Below are 25,046 nucleotides of genomic sequence, written 5' to 3'. Positions count from 1 at the left end.
TGCTTGCCTCGCCACTGTGAGGACCTGAGTTTGAATCCCAGAACCCATGTGAGAAAAGCCAGATGCAGCCATGGGTGGCCACAGCTATGGGTGGCCGCCACCACTGCGGCCTGCTGTGCAAGGAACAGGACTTGAGTGCCACCCCCAGGTCCCATGTACAAAAGCTGGGCATTTGGGAGACCTACCAAGGGGAACTACATACAAGTGACTCCTGACACAGGCTGGGGCCAGTGAGACCATGTCACAGCAAACAACAGAGACAGTACCCAAAGAACAACACTTGAAGTTGTCCTGGGGCCTCCACACACATGCACACGTGTGCACATATGAACACACAGGGGAAAAAAATCTTACAGGCCAATGACAGGACAGCTCAAGGAAGAATACACATTTGTTTCAAGTTCATTTTCAGTGCTCAGATTATTCACATACAAATTTACAGACAATAAATCTCTCTATTGACGCATCAAAATAAATGATTTGCCTAAAGTCCACTTCTGAATTGCAGAACTCCTACAAAGTGTAATGCGGCACCACGTAGACTGTCCTCTTGTTACTGACAGAACGTTCCTAAGTCACCTGGTTTAGAAACAGTTTCCTAGAAAAAAACATGCTGCTTTAGTGGCTCTGTGAAATCATTCAGGTCCCAGGTTACTCCACTTTCTGTAACAACCGTGACTACACACGGTTGGCAGTCACTGCATCCAGACAAGGCGATGTTCACTAAGCTTCTGCTTCTTTGAGGAGACCCTTTCAAGAAATGATCTTTGATATCTTTTCTAACTCTCTGAACATGGGTCCGAGAAAGGATTAGCCCCAGCAATTAAAACTTCCCAGGAGCTGCCTCCCATCATCCGAGGAGGAATGCGCTCAGATGACTTGTGAGTCACGGTGGGAGCGGCAGAAGGCACCGGGTGAAGTCTGCCACGGTCGTCTATGTGCTCATCTCCGAGGGACAGGACAGCAGAGCGTGTCCACAGCCACGGCACACACTGCACTACCCAGCCACTATGCTCCGCGAGCAACATCCACATACGTGAGCCAGCAGCATATACAAATGACAGTATCTTAGTTGTTCAGAGTGAGTGCCGGAGCGACTTCTCACCTTTGTAGACTCTGGCTTAGATTAAAATGATCTATTCAGGTTTCTCTTTTATAGATATATTTCTGTCTTTGCTATAGTTGGGGGGGAAAAGCCTGGCTTCTTTACAGAGGATAGAATCCTGTGACAATGATCAAATGCATCTTAAAATCCAAGGAAAAAATAAGAGAAAAAGCAAGTTCCTAACTTCCAAATAATACTTCAGTGACAGTGCAGATGAAGATGGGGAACTTAGAAAGGGAAATCTCACGTTACAAAGTAAAAACACGACACTTTTCCAAGCTTGATTAAAACTGAACATGAGACTTCTGTGATGGTTACTGAAACAGAAACAAGAAACCCCAAGCCCTATGTTCCCGGGGAATCATTTACCAGTTTAGTGCGGCAAACTTGGCTAACCAGACTGACAATTTTACATCCTGTATTTAGAGGTGTACTTATTTCTAGCAGAGTATTTCTTTTAATTTTTTAAAAAGATTTATTTATGTATGTGAGTACACTGTAGCTGTCTTCAGACACACCAGAAGAGGGTACTGGATCCCATTACAGATGGTTCTGAGCCACCATGTCATTGTTGGGATTTGAACTCAGGACCTCTGAAAGAGCAGTCAGTGCTCTTAACCTCTGAGCCATCCCTCCAGCCCCTGTTTTAAATTTTTACAAAACATCCTTTAGTATTAGCAGTTTCCAGAGGAGTGGGCTTCCCACATTCCTTCAGTTGAGTCGGTTCCCTGATGAGCAGGTTGAAGCTATGCTGAAACACACTTAGACATTTGACTTCTGTGTAGTCTGCTCTGTGCTCTTTCCACAACCGTGGTTCCTGCCCTGTGAGTTTCTGATAAATCTATTCCATATAGACTTGTTCGTGCTCATTTGTGTGAGCTCTCTGACACAGGTATCCTTTGGTATGTGGGAGTGTGGTTCTGAGACCACCTGGACACCAAAGTGTGCAGATTAAGTCCCTATGTAAGATGACATCGTAATCGTGTACACCCTACATAACCCTCCCATGTACTTTTAACTCACCTCTAGGTTATTATAACACTTAAAACCATATAAATGCAATAGAAAGAGCTGTTACACTGTACTACTTAGGGAGTAAAGAGAAAAAATAATCTGTACATATGCAGTACAGAGAAACCCTCTTTCCTATGTAGTTCCGGTGGGCTGAATCCTTGGAGATGAAACCTACGGGTACTGAGGGCCAATTGTACAACAGGCTCAGCAGCAGACAGGAGTTTCTAGTCTCCTGAGGTCTCGAGTCTGACTTTAAAGGAGCCTTCCCACATCAACCCCACTCCCGGTCCCTCTCCTATGAGTTCTCTGATGGCTATTGAATGCTGACTTGTGGTAGAACTTCTTCCCACACTCCATACATTCGTAGGGCTTCTCTCCTGAGTGGGTTCTGTGATGCACGGTGAGGTAGGACATCCGAGAGAAGGCTTTCCCGCACTCGTTACACTCGAAGGGCTTCTCCCCGGAGTGGATCCTGTGGTGGATGGTGAGGTAGGACATCTGGGAGAAGCACTTCCCACACTGGTAACATTTGTAGGCCTTCTCTCCTGTGTGTGTGCGCTGATGTCGGTTAAGGGCTGAGTTCTGGCAGAAGGTCTTCCCGCACTCGCCGCACTCGTAGGGCTTCTCCCCGGAGTGGATCCTGTGGTGGATGGTGAGGTAGGACATCTGGGAGAAGAACTTGCCACATATGTAACATTCATAGGGCTTCTCCCCTCTGTGAATTCTCCGGTGTCTACAGAGGGCTGAATTCTGGTAGAAGGTCTTCCCACACTCGCTACACTCGTAGGGCTTCACTCCTGAGTGAGTTCTGTGATGCACCGTGAGGTAGGACAACTGTGAGAATAGTTTCCCACACTCGTTACACTCGTAAGGCTTCTCTCCCGTGTGCACCCTCTGATGCCTCATGAGGGCCGAGTTCAGGTAGAAGGTCTTCCCACACTCCGCACACTCGTAGGGCTTCTCCCCCGAGTGGGTTCGGTAATGCACGGTGAGGTACGACAGCCTGGAAAAGAACTTCCCGCACTCGTTACATTCGTATGGTTTCTCGCCCGTGTGCGTCCTCATGTGGGTGGTGAGCGTGGACTTGCGGCAGAAGCACTTGCCACACTCACTGCACTTGTAGAGTTTGACGCCTGTGTGGATCTTCTGGTGGTCGTTGAGCGCTGACTTCTGAGAGAAAGTCTTTCCACAGTCGTGACAAACGTAGGGCCTCTCTCCTGAGTGTGTCCTCTGGTGCTGAGTGAGGTGTGTCTTCTGGCAGAAGGATTTCCCACAGTAGCTGCACTTGTAGGGCTTCTCTCCCGAGTGGGTTCTCTGGTGCTGAATGAGGTGCAGCTTCTGGTAGAAGGTCTTCCCGCACTCGGTGCACTCGTAGGGCTTCTCCCCCGTGTGGGTCCTCTGGTGGACAGTGAGGGTTCCCTTCTGGCAAAAGGACTTCCCACACTGATTACACTTGAAGGGTTTCTCTCCTGTGTGCGTTCTCTGATGGATGATGAACTTTGACTTTTTGCAGAAGGACTTCCCACACTGCTGGCATTCATAGGGCTTCATTTCCATGAGAGAGTCCTGGTGGGCACTGAGGTCTGACATCTGCAGAAAAGCTTCTTCAGACACATTCCAGTCACAGGGCTCCTCTGCTAGGTGACTAAAACACACAGTGCTCTTTGGGAAGGGTTTCTGGCACTCAACATATTCAAAAGGCTTCTCCAAAAAGTGAATCTTCTGATAAACACCTTCTTCACTTAGGGTGTACTCATCTCCATCTCCCTGAAATTCATAAGACTCATCTCCAGGGTGCGTTTTCTCAAGCTTACTGTGGGGGAGGGGCTTCCCACACCCCGCACACACATTGGGCTGCAGCTTGGCATAGCTTCCGTCACTACGAATGAATGCGGAGACACACATCAAGCTCTTCTCACAGGAGTCGCATTTAGGGAGGACTTTGGCTGAGGGGACGAACTTTGTTTCTACGTCAGTGTCTTTACTAGAAGCATCGCGCAGGCTTCTGTAGCTGAGCACAGCTGAGTCTGACTGGGTCTCTTCCTCTTCCTGGACTTCCTCCATCAGGCTGCTCACTCGCCAGAGCTCATCTGAAAAGAGGCAAAAATGAACCAACATGTGTACATCTTCCTACTTAAGACACTGAGACTGAGACAGGGCCTCTCATCTGGTGTCTGCCGCACAGCACCACCAGGGCTTGCTCACTCTTTTGGAATAACACTGACAGAGCCCACTGGTGAGGAGGAGAGCAACCAATCACACACAGCACCTCTGGCTACTTTGGAGTATTTTGTTCACAGACCCAGAGCAACAACAAACAGGTAAAGGTGATGCTGGATAAAAGGCTGATGGAAGAAATCTTAGCAAACAGCAAGAGCCTTCAGGACAGCCAGGAACAACGGGAGAGCCTTCAGGACAGCCAGGAACATCATTGCACAAGAAAGAGAACAAGATATATGGAAACAGGAACAAGCACCGTTCCCTGTATCAGTTCACACTGGAAGAGAGAGGTTAGAATCTACGGCATGGCTGACCACACTGCCACACTGTACAATGTCTCTATTCTGAATCCTTCCATGATATTTTGAATTTCCTTCCCATGTGTCATGTAAGTTTTACAGCTAAACTTTCCTCATGTTTAGAACCCGGGACCTAGGCATTCACCTGGAAGGAGAGTTCTGGACCACTTATGTTCAATAGGAAGTATCAGATGGCACAGAAAAAGATGTCAGCCACTAAAAGTGTTGATTTAAGAAAAAATATTCTACCAGTGCTGTGGTTTAAGACCATGAAATTTACTACTGTTCTTATCCTGACCCATATCATGTGAAGGGATGTGGGCCACCCAGGGGAAGTATCCGCATGGCAGCAGGAAATGAGGGCTTTATGTTACAGGGTTGCTGTGAGATTGTAGGAGTCGAAGTGCTTAGAACAGCACATGCACAAGACACACATTCAAGATCGCTCGAGATTGTTCATCCCACTTTTAATCTACCAATGACCGTGGTGGCCCACTGTGCTGGTTTGAACGAGATGTCCCCTGTAAGTCTTGAGCATTTAAATGCTTGGTTTCCCAGCTGGTAGCTGTCTGGAGAGGATTAGGAGGTGCGGCCTTCCTGAAGGAGTGTGTCACCAGGGGCAGCTTTCAGGCCATTTTGAGTGAGCTCTCTGCCTCCTGTCTGTGGACTGAGCTCTCAGCTGTGCCACCTAGTGCCATACTCCTGCTTGTGACAGCAATGGACTTTCCTTCAATGTTGTCTTAGTCACCATGTTTTATCTCGGCAATAGAACAGAACTAGGACACCCATTCCTACACAACCCGCCGCAGTTTCCTGACCCTGAACTTGAGTTTCATGGAGCATACGGACCCCTCAGTGTGCTTCTCCAATGGTGATGTTGTTCTCACTTATCTTAAAAATAATGGAATAGACCAATCTTATTCGATGTCATGCAGATTAAGACACACATTATTAATTTAATCTCCTAAATTTACAGCCTCCCAGAATCCACCAGTATCAAAAAAATCAACACATCTCTACCTGAACCCAGTGCTGACCTGAAGCCAGGATTAGTCAGAACTGAAAACATTCTGTTCCAGGAAAAACAAGCTACTAATTCAACAAAGATGGCCGCGAAATGCACGGGAACCAAGATTTGCTTTGGCAATCAATAGTAACATCATTATGTCCTATCAAGTCGGCTGAGACAGCTCACAGTGCCACTGTCCTATGCTAGGATTTCCGGGAAGCCAAAAATTCTTGGCACCCCGGCACCCACAAGTCTCCATCCCTACTGCTCTGCTGTTTGACTTCTTGCCCACGTTACAGCAGAGAGAAGACTGAACAACGGCAGGGGTCGGGAAGGACTGAACTTCCAGGGGTAGAAACTTGAGCTCAGACTTACAAACCTTACTACTCTATCCTAACGTAATCTATCCTAATGAAACATACAGCCTGCAGACATGAAAAATCCATGAAGAGAAGACAATAAGACCACCGACCAAAGGAGGTCAGTGAGTGTTCCAGGAAACCACTGCTTTATAGGTAATATGGAGCCGGTGCTGTGTTAAGCCTTGGAAGACAAAGAACTTAAATAGGTTTATTTTGTAAAGGATATCTCCCTCCCTAGACTGTGGAGAGCCGTTCTGGCACCCCTAAACAGTTGATGGTGGAGTATTATTAATTTTATCCCAGGACATTTTGGGGCTGGCCAAGGCAGGAATCTGGCCTCTGTGCTGCGCCCGCTAAGGGTTATTATCGAGCAGATCTGCATCTGTAGCTCTAGGCAGGTTCTAAGAATAAGGCTTTAAGGAAGTGCATTTACATCTGTAGTTTGCTGCTGTTTAGAAGGCAGCAAAGGAAAGTACATTCGTATTTGATGCTCCAGGCTGTATCCTTAGCAATGCAGGGTAGATTTTGGAATGTAGGCACAGCAGTATCCATTCTTGTCTCTGACCTTTTCACCTGACCTCCAAGATTGTTAACTCCTGAAAAATACATGTTTTAATTGCATGTAATTAAAACAGTTTTAAAAGAGAGGACAAATAAAAAAGTTTCGCTTCTGCAACAAGGCTTTGGCCTCAAGTTTGCAGAAGTCATATTGCAGCTTTAACTAACTTATCTTTTTCTTTCAATCCTCATTCCATTTCCGGGTGGACCTCTTGGGAGTTCGAGCTGGTCTCAGACACTAGATATCTCAGATGGAGAGTCATTCCAAGCCAATTAGGATTTACAGGACACCTTTCATACTTACATTACAACTATATAGAGGGTAAAGTAAGATATTTCCTAAGGAAAAATAGCCCATGACTCTGGAGACCAGTTCCACCTGATGAGCAGATATTCTAAGAAACTGTGTGGGCCATGGTGGGGAACAAGGACAGTGTGACCAAGCGGCCAGGGAAGACGAGAAAAGTGCTCAGCCACCGTCGGCTGTGAGTTCAGGATCAATTTTCACATACAGCAAGAGCAAAAGAAACACAGGCAATTATCAGAGAACAGATGGTAGGAATTGTACAGAATGGCTGCTACCCTAGCGTTGGGTCGGCAAAACCAGACCGAGCTGATGGTGGAGCAGCCTCTGTGGCATCATCCAGCCGGGACGCAGGTGGAGCACAATCCTCTCCAGAGACTTAGGGAGGGAAGACAAATGACTCAAATGCCATTTGTGTACATGACACAAGGGCACATCCTTTAAGGGCCTGGGAATAAAGCTATGAGTGGCACATGCCTTTACTTCCAGCACTCAGGAGGCAGAGGCAGGCAGATCTGAGTTCGAGGCCAGCCTGGTCTACAGACAAGTTCTAAGACAGCCCGGGAAACACAGAGAAACGGGTCTCTAAAAACCAAAACAAAACAAAACTCTATGTATGAGCCGTGGGACTGGATTTCACCAATGCATGCACTGCTGAAGAACAAGAAAAATGCCAACAGAGGGAGAGGCTGGGGTCACACGGGTTAAGATAGAAATTCTTTAATCTGACCGTAAAGAAAATAAAGAGGTGGGAGGTGAAATGGCTCACTTGATAAAGGAGCTTGCGGCTTAACCCTAACAACTTAGGTTCATTCTCTAGATCCCACATGAAGGTAGGAGAGAGTCAGTCACAAAGTTGTCCAGTGACCTAAGATGTGTGCTGCTGCTAAACCCAAACACACATGCTCCCAATAATGTTAGTAAATAAAACTAACTTAACTGGAGAGATGGCTTATCGACTAAGAGCATCAGTTGCTCTTCCAGAGGACCTAGGATAGGCTCCTAGCACACACCTGTATCTCCAGTCTGAGGACAATTAACACCTCTTCTGTCCTCCACAGGCACCAAGCACACAGTACACACATATACATGCAGGCATATATACATGTGGAAGATCAAAATAAAGGTTAAAAGAAAAGCCCTCAATGGTTACCAAGCGCTGAAGCACCTAGAAGGCAGGCCTCGAGGCACGTCTGTGGGGATTACCCAGGCAAGGTGGCTTGATGGGAGGGAACCAGTCCGTCCCTGAGCCCCACCTCACATCTCTCTCCCCTCCTGACTGCAGATGCAGTGTGAGCAACCACTTCAAAGTCCAGTTGCTGTGACCTCAGGACCGTGACGGACTATATAGGCCCTTGATCTGGAGTCAAAAAAAAACCCTTTTCTCCCTTAACTTCCTTTTGTGGGGATTTTATCCCAGCCAAAGAAAGTGACTGATACAGAGCCCCAAGCATTTCAGTCAAAGAGAATGAAAAGAAAGCCAGGGAGTTAGCAACCTAAGCGTGAAGAAGGCTGTCTTTTGGTGATATACTTATGCATGCCCAATGAGAGAAAACCACAACAATGATTAACTCAAAATGACTTCTGTTCTTTCTCCCCCCAAAATCCAAGGTCTCTCTGTGTAGTCAGTCCTGACTGTCCTGGAACTTGCTCTGTACATCATCCTGGCCTAGAACTCACAGTGATCCACCTGCCCTGCCCGGAGCGCTGGGATTAAAGCCGCACACCTCCCACCGACAGCTAGGAACCTTTGATTTCGGGTAATGATAGCCAGGGGGAAAACTATAACCACTCTCATGGGGGAAGGAAGACAACTTTAGAGGCGACTAGCTACCTCAGAAGTCTCTAAAGCTTGGGATGATGAGAATGTTCCTGAGAGGAACTCCCCAACTACCGTCTGCTCGCTGTCCCACGAACACACCTGGGTCGCTCTGAGGTGAGAACGCTTCTTCTACTGTCCACGGCTCCTCTCCTTGTTCCAGCTTGTTGATAACGTCCGGTTTGATAATGTGATACCCTGTTAATGAGAAATGAAAAACCACTTGAGCCTGCTTGCGCGACTTCAGGGTTACGCCACTGTGCCAGCTACGCACCCCAAGAACCCCAGGGCTTTATTTTCACAGAAAGGTCAGGACCTTCCGGTGGTCAGAACAACTCAAAGTTAAAGGCATGCGCTCTGGTGGACATCCCACATCTGAGCACCTGGGAAGCACGTGGTCCTCACCCACGGAGACGAGGTTGCTGTAGGTCTCCAGCATCACATCCCTGTACGTCCTCCTCTCCTCAGAGTCCAGCTGCTGCCACTCCTCCTGGGAGAAGGCCACAGCCACATCCCTGAATGACAGTGGGCCCTGCAATGACATGGTCAGAATCAGATCACACAAAGGCACTTGGACAAGATCTCACTGAGCTCCCTGGTAACATATGCAGTTAAGCATGAACACCGGACACCTTACTTTATGTTACTGACTGCGAGAGGAAAGCATGCTTACCAAAAGCACAATGCCTCGAGACTCTGAGAATATGAGAGTTTGGACTTCCAGAAACCCAGCACATGCCAGGTGGGCATGGCTGCCCACCTGTAGTCTCAATCTTGGAAGTCCAGACAGAGGCTCTCCAGAGAAAGCTGGCTAGGAGACCAGCCATACTGGAGAGCGTTGAGTTGGAATAAGAAATCTTTCCCCAATGAGTAAAGTAAAAGTGTGACTGATGAGTCCCAACAACAACCTGGGCCTCCACATGCACTGATGCATGCAAACCATGCATATACACAAATGCACGTCAGAAAGAAAGGAAAAGCCCCACTGCCTTGGGGCTCATTTATACACATTAAAAAAGCACTGGGCGGGGCTGGAGAGATGGCTCAGCGGTTAGAGCACTGGCTGCTCTTCCACAGGTCCTGAGTTCAAATCCCAGCAACCACATGGTGGCTCACAGCCATCTCTAAGGGGATCCAATGCCCTCTTGAAGGTACAGTATACTCATATAAATAAAAATAAATAAATCTAATAAAAAAAAGGAGCATCGGGCTTGAACTGTAAGCCAGGAACAAACCTGGCTGCTGGAGACTCAAAAAGCAACAGAAGCAGTTCCCACCACTGAGGTGCTCAGGCCCAAGGGACACCCATGCAGTCCTAGGTACACCCTGCGCTTCCAGATGCTCTCCATCTTGCCCGAGTATATGAACTAAGATGGTGCCCCACCCCTTACTTCCCTGGCTACTCCCCATGTCCTCTGCTGCTAGCTCTTCTCTCCTTCGGGAGTCCGGGCACCGGCTGCTTTGATGGAGAGCCTGCCTGCCTGGACTCATGAACGGTTTAGCTGGCCTCTAGGTACCAACACTTCCCACGTTATAACTGCTCATCCAAGTCCCTCCTGCAGGCTAGACACGCTTGTCCCCATGCTTCAACATTCTGTACTGCACACCCTCTCAAGCAATCCCAGAACTTGTTCTCACATTCCCCTTGTCTCCTTCTTCCTCAGCTGTCACTACAGGCAGGCTGACACACCCACCTGGCATTTCTTAGGGGTTTCTGAAAATCTGAACATCAGTCTACACACTCCTGGGGCAAATGCTTTAACCACTGACTACCTCTCAGTGCTTAACGTTTGAATAAACCGCTTCATTCACAAACACCAGTGGGATCATGGACTCTATGGGAAACACTTAGCACCATGGAGTAGATTCCGGTGCTATCTGTGCTATTGGTTACCAAGTATATTATAAACATCCACTAACCATACAACAGTGATGCTTCAAGCCAGTGACCTGTGAGCCTCTTTTCAGAAGAGAAAGACGTGAAACCATTGCTTTGAAAGACACAGAGTGTCTTATAAAGGAAAACATGAGGTCCATTGAGAAGGCTCGGCAGATGAAGGTGCTTGCCACCAAATCTGACAACTTGAGTTCAATCATGGCCTGACTCCTAAAAGTTGTCTTTTGACCTCCACACACCCAAAATGCCATGTGCACATGGACACCCACAAAATAATTCAAACAAACAATCAACAACAACACCCAAACCCAAATAGTAAGATAACACTCGACCACAGACAGATCATGAATGTGAGCTGACAGAATCTGCCTTCAAGTGATGGATTCCTCTTATATTACAAGTACCCAGGGACCAGCTCTTTACTGGGAACACATTCAGGATAAACTCATCCACAATCTGTGTGTTTTATTTGAGACTCTCCCACTAAGGGAACACAAATGAACCTCGGGGAAGGAACCGTCTACTCTTTGGTGAATGCCGACACCTAGGAGATTACATTGGCATTTGCCATCGAGTAATTAACCAGTAACTCTAGCCAAGGGGACGAAAGGTTATTTGAGGGTGGAAAAAGTCAAATGGGCCTGTCACTGAACTTCTGGGTCACTGAAAGTCATCACCAGGGCCAGGGATGGTGGCATACGACCCTGGCTGAAGAGCTCCAGGCTGCCTGAACTACATGCCGAGAGTCTTGAAGCAAGCAAGGATGCAAAAACAAAAAATTGAAACAAACCAAAGAGAGACTACCCAGACCGAGGAGAAAACTGAATGTGGTGGTAGAAAATGGGATCTGAATGCACTGCATCCTTGGGAAATTACAAGCAGGGCAACAGAACGGAAAGGAACAGGAGGTGGCGCAATAACGGGGGAAGGGACCAACTTATTTAGATGCATGGAGTCCGTTAGGTGTGGTCTGGACATATTCCACAGAGGTGCTCAGCAGGCAGCTGGCTGATCCATACGTTAGCCAACACAGAGCTGCTGGGGAAAGCCAGGAGAGCCAGATCTAAGCAGGGTAAAAAGAGCCACATGGAAGCAGAAGACATTCTAAATCTAGGAACAGGGTAGCAAGACAGGCATCACAAAAAGAGAGGAGCCTACAGAGGCTGCTAAAGGCAGTGTGTGTGCGTGTGTGTGTGTGTGTGTGTGAGTGTGTGAGTGTGTGTGAGTGTGTGTGTGAGTGTGTGTGAGACTGTGTGAGTGTGTGTGTGAATGTGTGTGAGTGTGTGTGTGAGACTGTGTGAGTGTGTGTGTGAGACTGTGTGAGTGTGTGTGTGTGTGTGTGTTAGAATACCACTGGAGAGCTGGGGCTGTGGAGTCCATCAGAAGCCAAGGCAGCAGGAGCCACACCATATCCACAATCAGGAAACAGAGAGGGAGGAAGACATGTTTGCTGCAGCTCAAGTCACCTTTTCCCGTTTAAGCTGTCCAAGATGCCCAGGGAATGGTCTTGTCCAGAACAAAACAGGCTTCTGTGACGAAGACAATGCCCGGCAGGCATGCCCAAGAGGCTCATCTTTAGATCTGGTCAAGGTGTCAACAACAGCATCATAAGGACTTGGTATGGCTTATGCTAGCCACAGATATGAGCTCAACAAAGCTTACTACTGTCCACTGTTCTGTCTAATTCTAACTTCTAACTATCGCATTTATTTTCCCCTTTAGATCTGAATTGTCCTTTGCCTCTTCCGGTGCAATAAACCAAACTAGACAGTGGAAACAACACCAAACTTACCAAGGATGTGTTCATCTTCTGCTGCAGCAGGAAGAATCTGCAGGACTAACGCAGTCGGGCCTGGGGAAGGAAAAACAGCGTCATCCCAAGTGGGCGTGGAAAAGGGGGAATCTCCTGCATAAGAACCTCCTGGAACACTCCCAGAAGAACACCTATGGATGATGGCCTCCTCGCCTTTAAGAGAGACTGGAGAATTGCAACCGTGTACCAGGACATTCGGGAATGAATGAGTGCAGCTGTCGAGGTGAATTAACAAGAAATGCTAATTAAGTAATTGACACTTGGTATGGGATACAAAATACTCACAGGCTGCTTTGAAAACAAAACAGTTAACCTGGTGGGAACTGTATTTATATAAAAGTACGTGATACTGTGACCACGACTTTAATACTACAGAAGGAAAGCCGGCCAAAGACTTAGCACGCCTACTAACAAACCTACGCGTGACCTCGCTTATGTCACCACCATCGCAGACCCGCAGTCTTCCCCTATGAACATATACAAACACAAACTTTTCCTGAACTAGACCATAGGATGCTGCAGGGATAGGCTCGGGAAAACTAACAGAAAGAGCAAGGATGCTGAACGCATCATGAGACCCTGAAGCTCTGGGAGAAAGAAGTGTCAAGTGAGGTACCAGTGTGGACAGCGCCTCTGCAGCTGACCCCTCCTACGCCTGCACGACTCCGACAGTCTACGCAGCTCAAAGCCGTCAACACGACCATTGCTACCGTCCCAGATCCCGCAAGCTGAGGACAGCAGGGAGCCAAGGCTTGGTGCAGATCGCTCAGGACCCCGCCAGCAGTCTCAGGCCCCCGCCAGCAATCAGACCGACCTAGCCTTCCCTCCCACGGCCCCGATCTGCACCCTCAGGCCTCACCTAAGAGGCCGCGCCGGGCCCGGGTCTCGACGCCCCGTCAGCCCGGCCCTTGGCCTCCTCGGCCTGCAAAGCCGCGTCCGCCCGCTGCTGAACCGGACGCACCGGCCTCGGCTCCGCAGGCTCCCGACTTCAGCTGGTGAAGGCTAAACCTGCAGGTGCGAGCGTCGAGACTCAGACCGCAGGAAACAGCGCAGCGGTCGTGCGCTTGCGCGAGCACGCACACAAACAGAGATGCGCACGCGCAGCAGCGCCTCGCACTGGGCTGGTCCCTGTGGTCTTCCTCTCAACCTTGTTGGGGGAGGGGGACCTCCCAGAAATCTTACGCTTCTAGGGATCGTCGCACAAGTCTCCTCCTTTTAGCAGCTTGTGGGCGCTGAGTTGAGAGCAACAGTAATGGGAGCCCAGCGGTCACCATCGTGTTTGTCCTCACTCCCTTTGAACCTCCGGGAATGCCTGAGGGGTTATATCCAGTTACCCAGACCTCTCCGGGCCAGGGGCTTTTAGATAAAAGGTAGATTCTAACAGATGAAAGAAAGAAAACTGTGTCGCGCTCTGTTTAACCGAAGTGCTAGAAGTTTCCATCAAACACTAAGCACTAGAAATGCCCAGCAACGGTTTTGCTGGATCACACAACACATGCATAAAAATTCTAAAAGCAACCAGAAGGCACATAAAGTGGGAGGGGAAAAAGTGTTTATCAAGCCCATTTAATTTTTGTATTAAGGAAAGATTTCATATATACAAACATACGGAGCAAGGGCTACCAGTCAGTAGGCTGAGATCCTTCTGCTTGCTCAGATAGAATTGAGTAGCCAAGGAAACATTCCATCAGTGTGGGCCGTCTGGGGTCCTGCAGTCAGTCTTTGTTTTTCCATTTTCATCACCTCACCCTCCCACAGCTCACCTGCTGAGCCAGTAATACGGATCAAAGGTAGGTGAAGGCTGCTGGAGAGAAGGCTCTTGTGGAGCCTCAGGCTGTAGCCGGGGCAGAAATGGCTGCTTCCCTCGAACACATTCCAACAGCAAGCATCTGTGAACATTGTGCCCCTTCCCCAGGGGGAGCAGTGTTGGAAGTAGCTGAGCTTCTAAGAAGATATTCTGGTTGCTCTGAGGACAGTCCACCGGACTGATTGGCTAATGGCCTTCTGTTTCCCACATGCAGAAAGAGTCTTGCAACTATTGATTATAGAATCAAATGCTTAGCTTCTTTAAAGGAAAAATAAACGTTAGCATGGGTGCTCATAGTAAAAGCTTATTATTAACATCAATAGTCATTCAATACTATTTAATAGTGTTCTATACTCAGCTAAATACCCTTGGGAGAGCTGGTCGTTCCATCTGCTGAGAGAGAGAGGGAATGTCTCTGTGTGTCTGTGTGTGTGTCTGTTTGTGCCATATCTGTGTGTATGTGTATACCTACTGTCTGTCTCCCAATGCTATACAAACACTTGCCTACTAAGCTACATGTAGCCCTTTTATGTGTCCTTTCTGTTTTGAGCTGGCTCACTAAGCTACCCAAGCAGGCTTGAACCTACTCTGGAGCCCAGGCTGGCCTTGAACCTGAAATCCTGAGTAGTTGTGACAGTTCTGCACTATCACTCACAACTTGCTAGGGAATTTTTAACAAACAGTTAAGATGGGTCAGGGCTGGAGAGGTAGCTCAGCAGTTAAAGAGCATGCACTGCTCTTCCTGGTGCTCAGAGAACCCAAGCTTGGCTCCCAGCACCAGTGTCTGTCCAACTATAACACCTGTAATTCCAGTTCAGAGTATCTGATGCCTGTGGTTTACAAACATACACACACACACGTACTTGCACACGCATGCCACATATGAGCACGTGTATGCACTCATGCGAATACATGCATATATACATTCACACACATACATTCACATGTGTGAACACACATGCACAAATGTGTGCACATACATACACACATACACACTGTCCATATATATTTTTTTCAATCTTCATAAATTACCAAAGTGGGTCAGCTAGATGCCATGTAAGCCTGTAACTGGACTTCAATTCCCAGATCCCATAGTGGAAGGAAAGAACTCCCAAAAGTTGTCCTCTGATCTCTCATATGTGCTGTGTACACACTCATATAAAACAACGGTAATAAATCAATTTAAAACATAAAACTACTATGAAAACCAACATAAACACATTTGAAAGCCATGTGGTCTTAAAGACAGGGAAAACAAAAATCTCCCATACTTCAGCAGATGTTCCTCAGTGAGTGTTTGTGCGTGAGAAGCAACCACTTCAGAAATCTCTGTCACTATCCTTCCTGTCCATCTTAAGGCTCATGGTTCTGGGCCACAGGCAGCTAATGTTGGCTGTCAGCCTCTGCAGTTCAGTACCGGTTGGTGGCAAAATGTTGAGTTTCAGTTGTCAAATTGATTGGGTTTAGAGCCACCTAAAAGATTGCCTTAGTTTCTTTTCATGTTGCTTAGATAAAACAGTCCAACAAAAGCTACTTACGGGAAAGAAGCTTTCTTTTGGCTCACTATTCAAAAGTGGTCCATGATGCTGGAAGGAAGTTGACTTGGCTAGTCACATCGCATCTACAAACCAGAGGGATGACTATGTTTAACTTTCCTCTCTCTGTTTATATAGTCCAGGATCCCAACCCAGGAAAATGGTGCTCTCCAGTTGAGTGGGTCTTCCTAACTCATGAAACTAATCAAGATAACTCTGCATGGGCTCACCAGGAGACCATCCCAACCTGGATAATCCCTCATAGGCTTGCTTGTAGGCTTGTCTTCTGGGTGATTCTAGATTCTGTCAAGTTGGCAGTTAGCACTGACCATCACAGAGACACACCACTAGGTGTGTCTTTGAGGGAATTTTCTGAGAGTTTTTTTCTGAGGCAGGAAGATCCACCTTGAAATTGGCAACACCACACCATGGACTTAGGGTCTTGGATGAGATGTGATCCCCACACACTACTGCCACCACCCCTTTGCCATGATGGGCTACAGTTCTCCAACTGTGAGCTCCAATAAACCCTTCTGTTCTGAAGTTGCATCTGTCAAATATTTTGTCCCCACAATGTCCTCAAGTGATGGAACTGTTTGGGGTGGTCTTGGAAACTTAAAGCATGGGCTCTGGATGGAAGAAGTAGGTCCAGTGGAAGCCAGGGGGATTTATTGGGACTACCTGGTCCCTTCCTGTCTTCCTCTTTCTATTTCCTGTCTGCCGTGCAACGAGCAGCTATCCCCGACCACACATTTCTTCTTCACAATAATCGTAGAACCGCACAGCAGAGGGGCCATGCACTGAACCCTTTGAGATGATGAGGTCAAATATAATGTTCCTCTTTCAGGAGTCTATGTCAGGTACAGTGTCACAGGAATATAAAAGCAACTCACAGAAAAAACTGGTGCCAGGAAAGTGGGGCAGTTGCTGTGATTAAAAACTGACCTTGTGGGTTCTAAACCTGTGGAGCTGGCTTGAAAGAGAAATTTGAGAGTCTCGAACTATACAGTAGAGAAGTTTAAGGATGTATAAACCCCACTGGGTAAGAGATCCTGGAGTGAGTTCAAAACATAAGACTTCCAGGAAATACACAGTGTAGACTGCACGCAGTTTCAAGTGAGAATGAGATGTTTATTGAAAATTGCACAAGAAGCCATTTATATTACATTCTGCCAAGAAACTTGTGAATATTTTGTCTGTGCCCTGAGACTTTGTGCTAGTTGTTTATTTTTGGTTTTATTTATGTATTTTTCACAGGGCTCCAGTATATATCTTTGTCTGGCTTGGAACTCACTATGTAGACCAGGCTGGTCTCAAACCTGTGAAAGACCATTCTGTCTCTGCCTCTTGAGTGCTAGGGTCATAGACAAGAGCCACCATGCCCACTTGCTCTGAGGTTGTGGAGCTGTGATAGTTGGAGTTGCCACAACTCTAGAATTATCTTACTTTAACTGGTGTCAGGAAACTCATCTTACTCGTGGGTAGGGCTATTCCCTAGGCGGGAGATACTAGGCTATATAAGATTGGAGAAAGATGGCTAAACACCCTTGTGTATCATCCACTCTCTGCTTCCTGACTGCGGACGCAATGTGACCAGATACTTACTTCAAGCTCTTGCAGTGGGAATTCACTGACACAAAGGACTATACCCTGCCTACAAGTCAGAATCAGTACTTTCTCCCTGTTGCTTTCCTTGAGGCATTTTTAAAAAAATTATAGCAACAGACAAACAAACAAACAAGCCCAAACATTCAATGCTGTAAAGGAATTTTAGGGACAGCATAGTCGTTAGACTATGGCCTGGTTATCATAGGCTGCTTTTTAGCCAGGTTTAAAAGTAAAGTAAGAGTAAATGCGGAGCAGAAAGACTTATGAAAAGGTTTGTGGTTTGGTCAGAAATGTATAAAGATGAGGTTAAAACAGAGGTGGTTTGTGAAAAGCAATGCTGTGGCTGGGAACATCCTACCCAGCACCTGATGCTGTTTAGCATATCCTGTTCTAAAACTCTCAGCAGTGGAGCAAAAGTGGGAATGCCGTGACTGCAATCACACCTCCCAATGTCAATGGGCACTTTGCATGTTACCACAGCAGGCAGAGGATGGGAGCTTGTAAGCCACTGAGTGTCCTTGGCACTTTGAGTCTTTCTGGTCATCTGTCCTGTGACCTATCATGGGTTGCCTTCTTGGGCACTTTGATGGTTAGATTTGTCTACTTGATACAATCTAGAATCATTTGGGAAAGGAGTTTTAGCAAGGTGGATTGTCCTTTGAGCACCTCTGTGGGAGAGCATCTCAATTAAGTTAATTGATGTGAGCCCACTGTGGGTGGTACCATTCCCTGGGAAGGGAATTCAAAACCATTTAAGAATAAAGGAGTCAAGCTGATCACAAATAATGAGTGAGCATATGTGCAATTGTTTCTCTTTGCAGATGGGCTGTGCCTAGCCTTTTGACACCTTCTTGACTTCACAATGATGGATAGTAATTTACCGGGGGTTTAGCAGCTTCCTTTACTTAGTTGCTTTTTATCAGAATATTTAATCAGAAATATAAATAGGTAGACACTGAACATCTGCTCCTTTGCTAAAGGATGCCACCCTTCTGCCCAGGATCTCTCCTTCCTCTGTGGCTTAGAAACACTCCATTTGGCAGTGAGTCTCAGGACTCGCCTCCCTTCCAGGAATCTAAATCCAGAGATTGTTACTTTTTATATATTTCCCCTCTTTGCAAACTTGACCAGCCAGAAAAGTCAGTGTGAATCCGGAGGTTCTACTGTGATCGTAGGCAGGAAAAAAATTCTCCATTAACAAGCATCTTCTACACCCAAGGGCCTCACTAGATTTTAGGAGTCATAGAATTGGAAGATTTCTTCAAGGGTTAAAGACCATCACACACCATAGGACAAATGGAAACTTTATAGGAGCAGGCCCAGCAAAGCACAGAGATACTAGGGGTAGAAGGCCAGGCTCAACTTTCCTCTGAGGGCTTCATGTTCACACGGACATTACAACACTGGTTCAAAGTTCCCATCAGAGAAGAAACTCCAGCCTGTTACCACTGTGCCATGTCAGATCTTCATCAGGTTCCTCATGAGCCCCTCACGGACCCTATCCTGCTATGTTCATCTCTAGTGGTCTTGCTTTCTTTAGAATCCCCATTGCATTCTCCAACTCTAGATTTCCAAACCTGCACATTCATCCTCGGAACCCATCAACCCATCAGTTACACATGTTGTCTTTCAAACCGGTTGCTAGGCTGGAAGGCTGATGACCTCACAGGCTTCCGCCCCTCCTGATTGGAAGAGCCAAACTCTGTGGAGCTAGGCAGCAACACCTTCTCAGGGCTGTCCTCCACAGTTGACTTCTCCCTAGAATATAGGAAGAACCAGGAGTGGATTCAGCCAGAGTCTGGGAAGAAGGCGGGGTAGACACAAATCTAGAATTTGATAGAAGGGAGGGAAGAGAGCTATGGCTTCCAGTGAACCTTCTTCACAGTCTGAGGAACAGTGTCCTCAGCTGAGCACCACGATGGCCTCACCAGTGATGGATGATATCATCCCAGGACTATCAGGTGAAGTTACCAGGGTGAGAAGAGACATGATTGGGTGGCAGGAAGGAGGAAGGCCATGGAAGTAAATAAAGAACGTGGTTCCCTGGATGCCAGGAGGAGAGGGCAGGCAGATGGGATGTGGATGTCACATAGGTTGAAAACCTATAGAGCAAGGAAGGGGAATGAGGAGTATAAAAAGATTTTTCCTCAGGAGGCAGATTTCTGTGTTTGAAGCCAGCCTTGTCTACAGAGCAAGTCCCAGGACAAACAAGAGAAACCCTGTCTTAAACAAAACACAAAAATAAATAAGTATATTTAATTAAGTTAAAGAAAAAAAAGCATTCGAACCAAATGGAGAAATGAGGTATAATGGGGAAGAGACTGAGGTTTCAAATGGGGGTGCACAGAGGGAAGGAGAATCTACCATGTTTCAGGGCTCTGTGAAGAGAATGCAGCCCCTAGTATATACGCTGCAAAGAAGACAAAGAGAATGGTCTTGGAGATGGAATGAGTGTAGGAGACAGGATGACCCCTAATCCTCAGAACAAGCAGAAACATCAATCTGTCAGTTACACATGTTTTATTTCAAACTGGTTGCCAGATTGGAAGGCTGATGACATCACAGGCATCCGCTCCTCCTGATTGGAGGAGACACACTCCATGGTGGCAGGCAGCTCGGTGGACAACAGCATCTTCTTGGAGTTTTCTTCCACTCCCGACTTCTCCCTAGATGGGGGAAGGGACTCCAGGCGTGGATTCAGTCAGAGTCCAGGAGGAGGGCGGGATAAATCAGAGTCTGGGATTTGGGGAAAGGGGAATACAGGCTGGGAGAATCGTGACTGCTGGCCAACTGTCATTGTGTTCTGAGGAACAGAGTCCTCAGCCTGGCATCACCAGGCCCTCACCTGGGGTGGTGGTGGATGGGGAGATCTCAGGACTGGCAGGTGAGGGGACAGAGTGAGAAGAGATGTGAGAGGGAGAACATAGGGAGGAGAGCACAGAAGGAAAGGAGGGCCCAGGATGCAGGGTCGGAGGCAGGGAGGACAGGGCAGGAGACTCAGGTGTCGCACAGACTAAAACTCTGTAGAACAAGGGAAGGGGTTAGGCAACAAGAATCAAAGACAGGACAGAGAAGAGGGGACACAACAAGAGACATTCTATTTATGGGACAATATGTCTCTAATGAAGAATCTTGAAGGAATGAGAGAGGGGACAGGCACAAAGTGAGGGAGCAGGTAGATGCCACCCCAGAGGGAAATGGCACTGTGGCTTGGGGAAAGGCAGCAGCTGAAGAGGTTTGGGGTGTTTGGAGTACTGTGGGGCAGGGTGGAGATCCTCAAGCCTGAGCTTGACACTGGGTGGGCTTTCTTCACATAGAATCAAGGGTGGAAGCCAGTCCCCAGCCTCCATCCAACAGCCCAAAGAGGAAGAGAGACTTGTCATCAGATTCTGAGGATGACCTGGCAGAGCTACTGGAACCTGATCCCCAGCCAGTGTGGTCAGTGGAGACACTGTGTGGGCTCAAAATGAGGCTGAAGAGGCAGCGTGTGTCTACAGTGCGGCCTGAACACCACAAAGTCTTCACCAAGCTGCTCGGTAAGAAATGCCCACACAGCTCGCTCCTTAAGCAAAAGAAGGAACTTCCAGTCAACCCCCTTCCCTGTGGAAAGTCTGCCCTCACAGCCCCGCACTCTGTCAGCCTGAATGACTTATGTTGAATTTGTTCTCAGGGTCACATAGGTGCCAAGGACATAGCTAGAGTGGATGTCGATCCACATGAGGGCGAGAAAGTTGGTGCTCACCAGGCCTCTGTAACTTTGCTCTTTCTGACTTTGCTGGGCTGAGGTGTCTTCACGCACACACAAGCACAGTCATGTTCCAACCCTCATATGACAGCAAATGGGACTGTCAGCATACGTGCTTCTGGCTCATGGAATGGTGCATTTGCTATAGTGAGGGAATATCACAGTCTATTGAAGCATCTTGGTCCTGTTTACCACATTCCCAATTCTAGCTTGATCCCAGAGCCCCATTCACAGTAACTATATCTCAGTGTGATATGACATGCCTGCCACTGATACTTTAACTTTGCTCAGTGCCTGTCTTTGCAGTAGCAGATGCGGTCATTGTGTATTCCTCTTCTCCTGTAACTAACAGTGGTGTTGATCTTTTATTAACCCAAGCCAATTCTGCATCCCTAGATAACCGGTAACCACAGATTCTTAAAAAGCTCTCATGTGGAGAAAGAGCCTGAGCTTCACAAGCCAGGCCTCCAGTGTCTGCACTCCTCTTAGTATCCCTGTTAGACACGCTCCATTGAGCTCTGAACACCATGTAGCTTTTCTAGCCTCAAATTCCATAATCCTTGCCTTAAACAACCTGTCTAGTACATCTTGGCAACAACACTACTCCTGGCATTAATCAAAAGTACCTACAGAAACATGACATTTACACACACACACACACACGGCACCAGGCACACAGTATTTGTTATTAGATCGGTTTACAGGATATGGTGTGGACAGTCCAACAATGTTAGGTCGCACACTGGTCCTGACCTGACCTGACCCCTCCCCAGGGAGCCAGTTCTCCTGGATCCAGCTCCCAAAACGTTCCTGTTCACACTGTAACAAGTGTGCTTCCTTCACAGAGGATCCCGTGGTGAAAAGATTCCTGACCTGGGACAAGATGTTCAGGGTGTCAGACAAGGTGAGGGGTCCTGCTCTGAGCTGGCCTCTTGCTCCTGTCCTGCCTGGGGAAGGACCCCACTAACCCACTCTCCTCTGCCCCTCAGTGGTTCCACCTGAAGCCACACGGTCCTGGCCCTTGATACCCTGCCAATGTCTCTCTGCAAGGACTGGCAGCTTCATACAGAGTGGACAGGAGGCTCCTGCCTCACTGGGGACCTTGGAATCTGAGCCCAACGCCACCATCTTACCCTGGGAATTGTCTCTTCTCCCCCCACAGCTCTCTGGGGTCCTTTGCTCCAGCTGGACAAGCTTCTCCTTGTCCCTGCTGGCCTAAACCCTCCCTCAGGACTGACCCAGAGCCAGCCATGCTCATACAGGCTGCAGCCAGCCATGCAGTCATGCAGGAGCAGCAAGGGCACCTGCTCATGCCCCTCCACCTCCCCTTGCCCACACCGCAGGCACCAAAACTCCAAGCTCCTCTCTGAACCTCATGCCTACCTCTGCCACCCTTCCTCTGTCCCTACATTCCTCCTCTCCAGGGTGTGACCTCTCCTCTTGTCTCCTCTCTCCACCAGTATCTCCTGTCTATGGTCATAGCTTATTTCAGCCGTGCTGGGCTCTTCTCCTGGCAGTATAGGCCAATCCACTTCTTCCTGGCTCTGTGAGTATTTTCATCTCCTCCCATTGCTCACTGCCTTGGTGTGGGGCCACAAAACGTGGGCCTCTGGACTCTCCTTGCAGCATACATGTTCGTAAACTATCTTTACTAGTGAAAACTAACTTATACCAGTGAGAAATTTAACAAGGGCTGGGAAATGTTTCAGTTGGTAATGTTGCTTGCAATACACACACAAAGACTTAGGTTAAGATTTTAGGCCCCTGGCTGGAGCGATGGCTCAGCAGTTAAGAGCACTGGCTGCTCTTTCAGAGGTCCTGAGTTCAATTCCCAGCAACCTCATGGTGGCTCACAACCATCTGTAATGGGATCTGATGCCCTCTTCTGGTGTGTCTGAAGACAGCTACAGTGTACTCATACATACAATAAATAAATCTTAAGGAAAAAAAACCTGTAGTTTCCCATTACCAATTAAAAAATAACCTTAAGATTTTGTTGCCCCCACACAAGAAGGTTGTCCAGGTGTTAGGAATTCCAGTGCTAGGGATTCATGTAAAGGAGGATCATTGGGGGTTTAGAGCAGCACCCCTCACCTAACTGATGAGACTGAGGTCTCAGGATGTCACCCTGCCTTATGAAACAAGGTGGGTTGCTTCTAGGAACAAGTCAAGCTTGACTTCAGCTATGTTTAAATGTACAGTTGTGTAGCCCGAACCGCCAAACACATAGTGCATCCACACAATCAAAAATTCATAGAAAAAAGAAACAGGAAACACACAGTCCTTTGTAGGGAATTAACCCTGTCCTCAAGCATGAAGGTGGTGCCTGTGTCCCTTCCTTGACTCTCTCCCTCTGAGTCTTTCTTCTACCATACAAACCAAGACCCCTGTCAGCCACTGAAAGGGGAGGATGACCAGGAAAGGAATCCAGTGTCAGTCCTGAGGCTTAGGTGCTGAGACTGACCTGATTCCAGGGTGTGTACCCAGCATAAGCCCAGGGAAGTGGAAAGGATGGAGAAGGGAACCCTGGGATCATCTCGTGTCTAGTGGGACAAGGACAGCATTGGAATCTGGAGGCATTTGTCTCCATCAGCTCCATGTGACAGGTGCCTTCAGATGGACTCTGTCCACAGTGGGATGGTCCCCATGATGCTGGAAAGGACTACTGCCATCCCATAAAGAAATGCCCCCCCAGCATTGTTTGGATCCTGCGTGGTAAAGAACCATAAACTCCCTGATTTCTTCCACAGGTACCTGGCCAATGACATGGAGGAGGACAACCAGGCCCCTAAACAAGACATTTTCTACTTCCTCTATGGGAAGAGCTATGCCCAGCGCCCCATGTTCCACAAACTGCGCTTCCAGTTCATTCGGTCCATGAACTGGAGGAGCTGGGTGTCCCGGGAGGAGTGTGAAGAGGTGTGGGGTTTGGGGGGAAGCATGGGGTGCAGGGTGCCAGGCTGGGCAGATAGAGAAAGGAAATGGGGTTGAATGTGGGAGGTGGAAAACCTTGAGGCTAAACAGGCAGAGTAGAGGGTGTCCCTGAGGTGGGTCAGCCATTGCTCAGGGAGTTGTTTCTCCAGATCCAGGCTTACAATCCAGACCTCTGGGTGTGGGCACGAGATCGCACCAACCTAGAACCCTAAAACTATGAAGGCCTGAGGTCACCGGCTTGAGGAAGGTATGTTGCTGTCCTTTGAGGTGTGGACTCCTGTCTGTGGTCTAATAAGGAAAGTCACTAAGCCCCCACTAAACCACCCTCATCCCCCACTCACCCCCACACATTGAAACAGCCCAGCATTGCTGTGTTTAAAGACAGGATCTTGGAGAAATGGACTATGTGATAGAGGCTGTCTTAGTCCAGCTTGGGTCAAGTTGACACAAAACCAGCCAGTACAATTTACCCCTTGTCAACTTGACACACAAACATATTTCCATTAAGCCTCAACCCTTACTTTCTTATGCATCCCCAAGATCTAAATAACCTAAAGAGTCCCACAGTCTTCACAAAATTTTACATATTAAAATTTCAGTCCCTTTAAAATATCCAATCTCTTTTAAAATTCAGTCTCCTTTTCAATTCAAAGTCTCTTAACTGTGGGCTCTGTTTCTTCCTTCAAGAGGAAAAAGTATCAGGCAACAGTCACAATCAAAAGCAAAATCAAACTCTAACCATCCAATGTTTGGGATTCACTCACAAGTTTCTTCATTCCTCCAAGAGCTTGGGTCACTTCTCCAGCTCTGCCCTTTGTAGCACACACTGTCTTCTAGGCTTCACCCGCCTGTTCTCCACTGCCGCTGCTGTTCTTGGTAGTCATCTCATGGTACTGGCATCTCCAAAACACTACTGTCAGTCCTGGGACATTAATTGCAACCGAGGCTGCACCTTCACCGATGGCCTTCCATGGCCTCTCACAGTGCCAAGCTTCAGCTGCTCTTCATGACCCCATC

The 25,046-nt window shown here is 47.7% G+C and overlaps 2 protein-coding genes across 4 annotated transcripts; one reads left to right on the top strand and one right to left on the bottom strand.

Annotated features, from left to right (window-relative positions):
- Positions 1 to 472: 472 nt before the first annotated feature.
- ZNF12 (zinc finger protein 12) lies at positions 473 to 13,428 on the bottom strand. 3 transcript variants are annotated; one of them, XM_080940429.1, is made up of 6 exons: positions 13,260 to 13,428; positions 12,380 to 12,439; positions 12,054 to 12,168; positions 9,096 to 9,222; positions 8,793 to 8,888; positions 473 to 4,209 (listed from the first exon to the last, which is right to left on the bottom strand). In XM_080940429.1, the coding sequence occupies exons 4-6, from the start codon at positions 9,127 to 9,129 to the stop codon at positions 2,372 to 2,374; spliced, it is 1,968 nt and encodes a 655-aa protein (XP_080796555.1). In that variant the 5' UTR covers positions 9,130 to 9,222; positions 12,054 to 12,168; positions 12,380 to 12,439; positions 13,260 to 13,428; the 3' UTR covers positions 473 to 2,371. The 3 variants fall into 3 exon arrangements, with proteins under 3 accessions (XP_080796555.1, XP_080796554.1, XP_080796556.1); XM_080940428.1 differs by lacking the exon at positions 12,054 to 12,168; XM_080940430.1 differs by lacking the exons at positions 12,054 to 12,168; positions 12,380 to 12,439; positions 13,260 to 13,428 and having other exon boundaries at positions 9,074 to 9,178.
- Positions 13,429 to 19,208: 5,780 nt separating this feature from the next.
- On the top strand, positions 19,209 to 24,233 carry SPDYE4 (speedy/RINGO cell cycle regulator family member E4; the record flags this gene model as incomplete). The annotated part of the gene is made up of 5 exons (XM_080940570.1): positions 19,209 to 19,311; positions 20,668 to 20,886; positions 21,941 to 21,999; positions 22,556 to 22,641; positions 24,179 to 24,233. 5 exons carry the CDS (start codon positions 19,209 to 19,211, stop codon positions 24,231 to 24,233), a joined length of 522 nt encoding a protein of 173 aa, XP_080796696.1.
- Between the last annotated feature and the right edge of the window lie 813 nt (positions 24,234 to 25,046).

Source organism: Micromys minutus (assembly GCF_963924665.1).
Source record: "Micromys minutus genome assembly, chromosome: 29".
Classification (NCBI taxonomy): domain Eukaryota; kingdom Metazoa; phylum Chordata; class Mammalia; order Rodentia; family Muridae; genus Micromys; species Micromys minutus.
The sequence above is the reverse complement of the archived record's forward strand: the minus strand, read 5'-3'. Positions and strand labels throughout refer to the sequence as shown.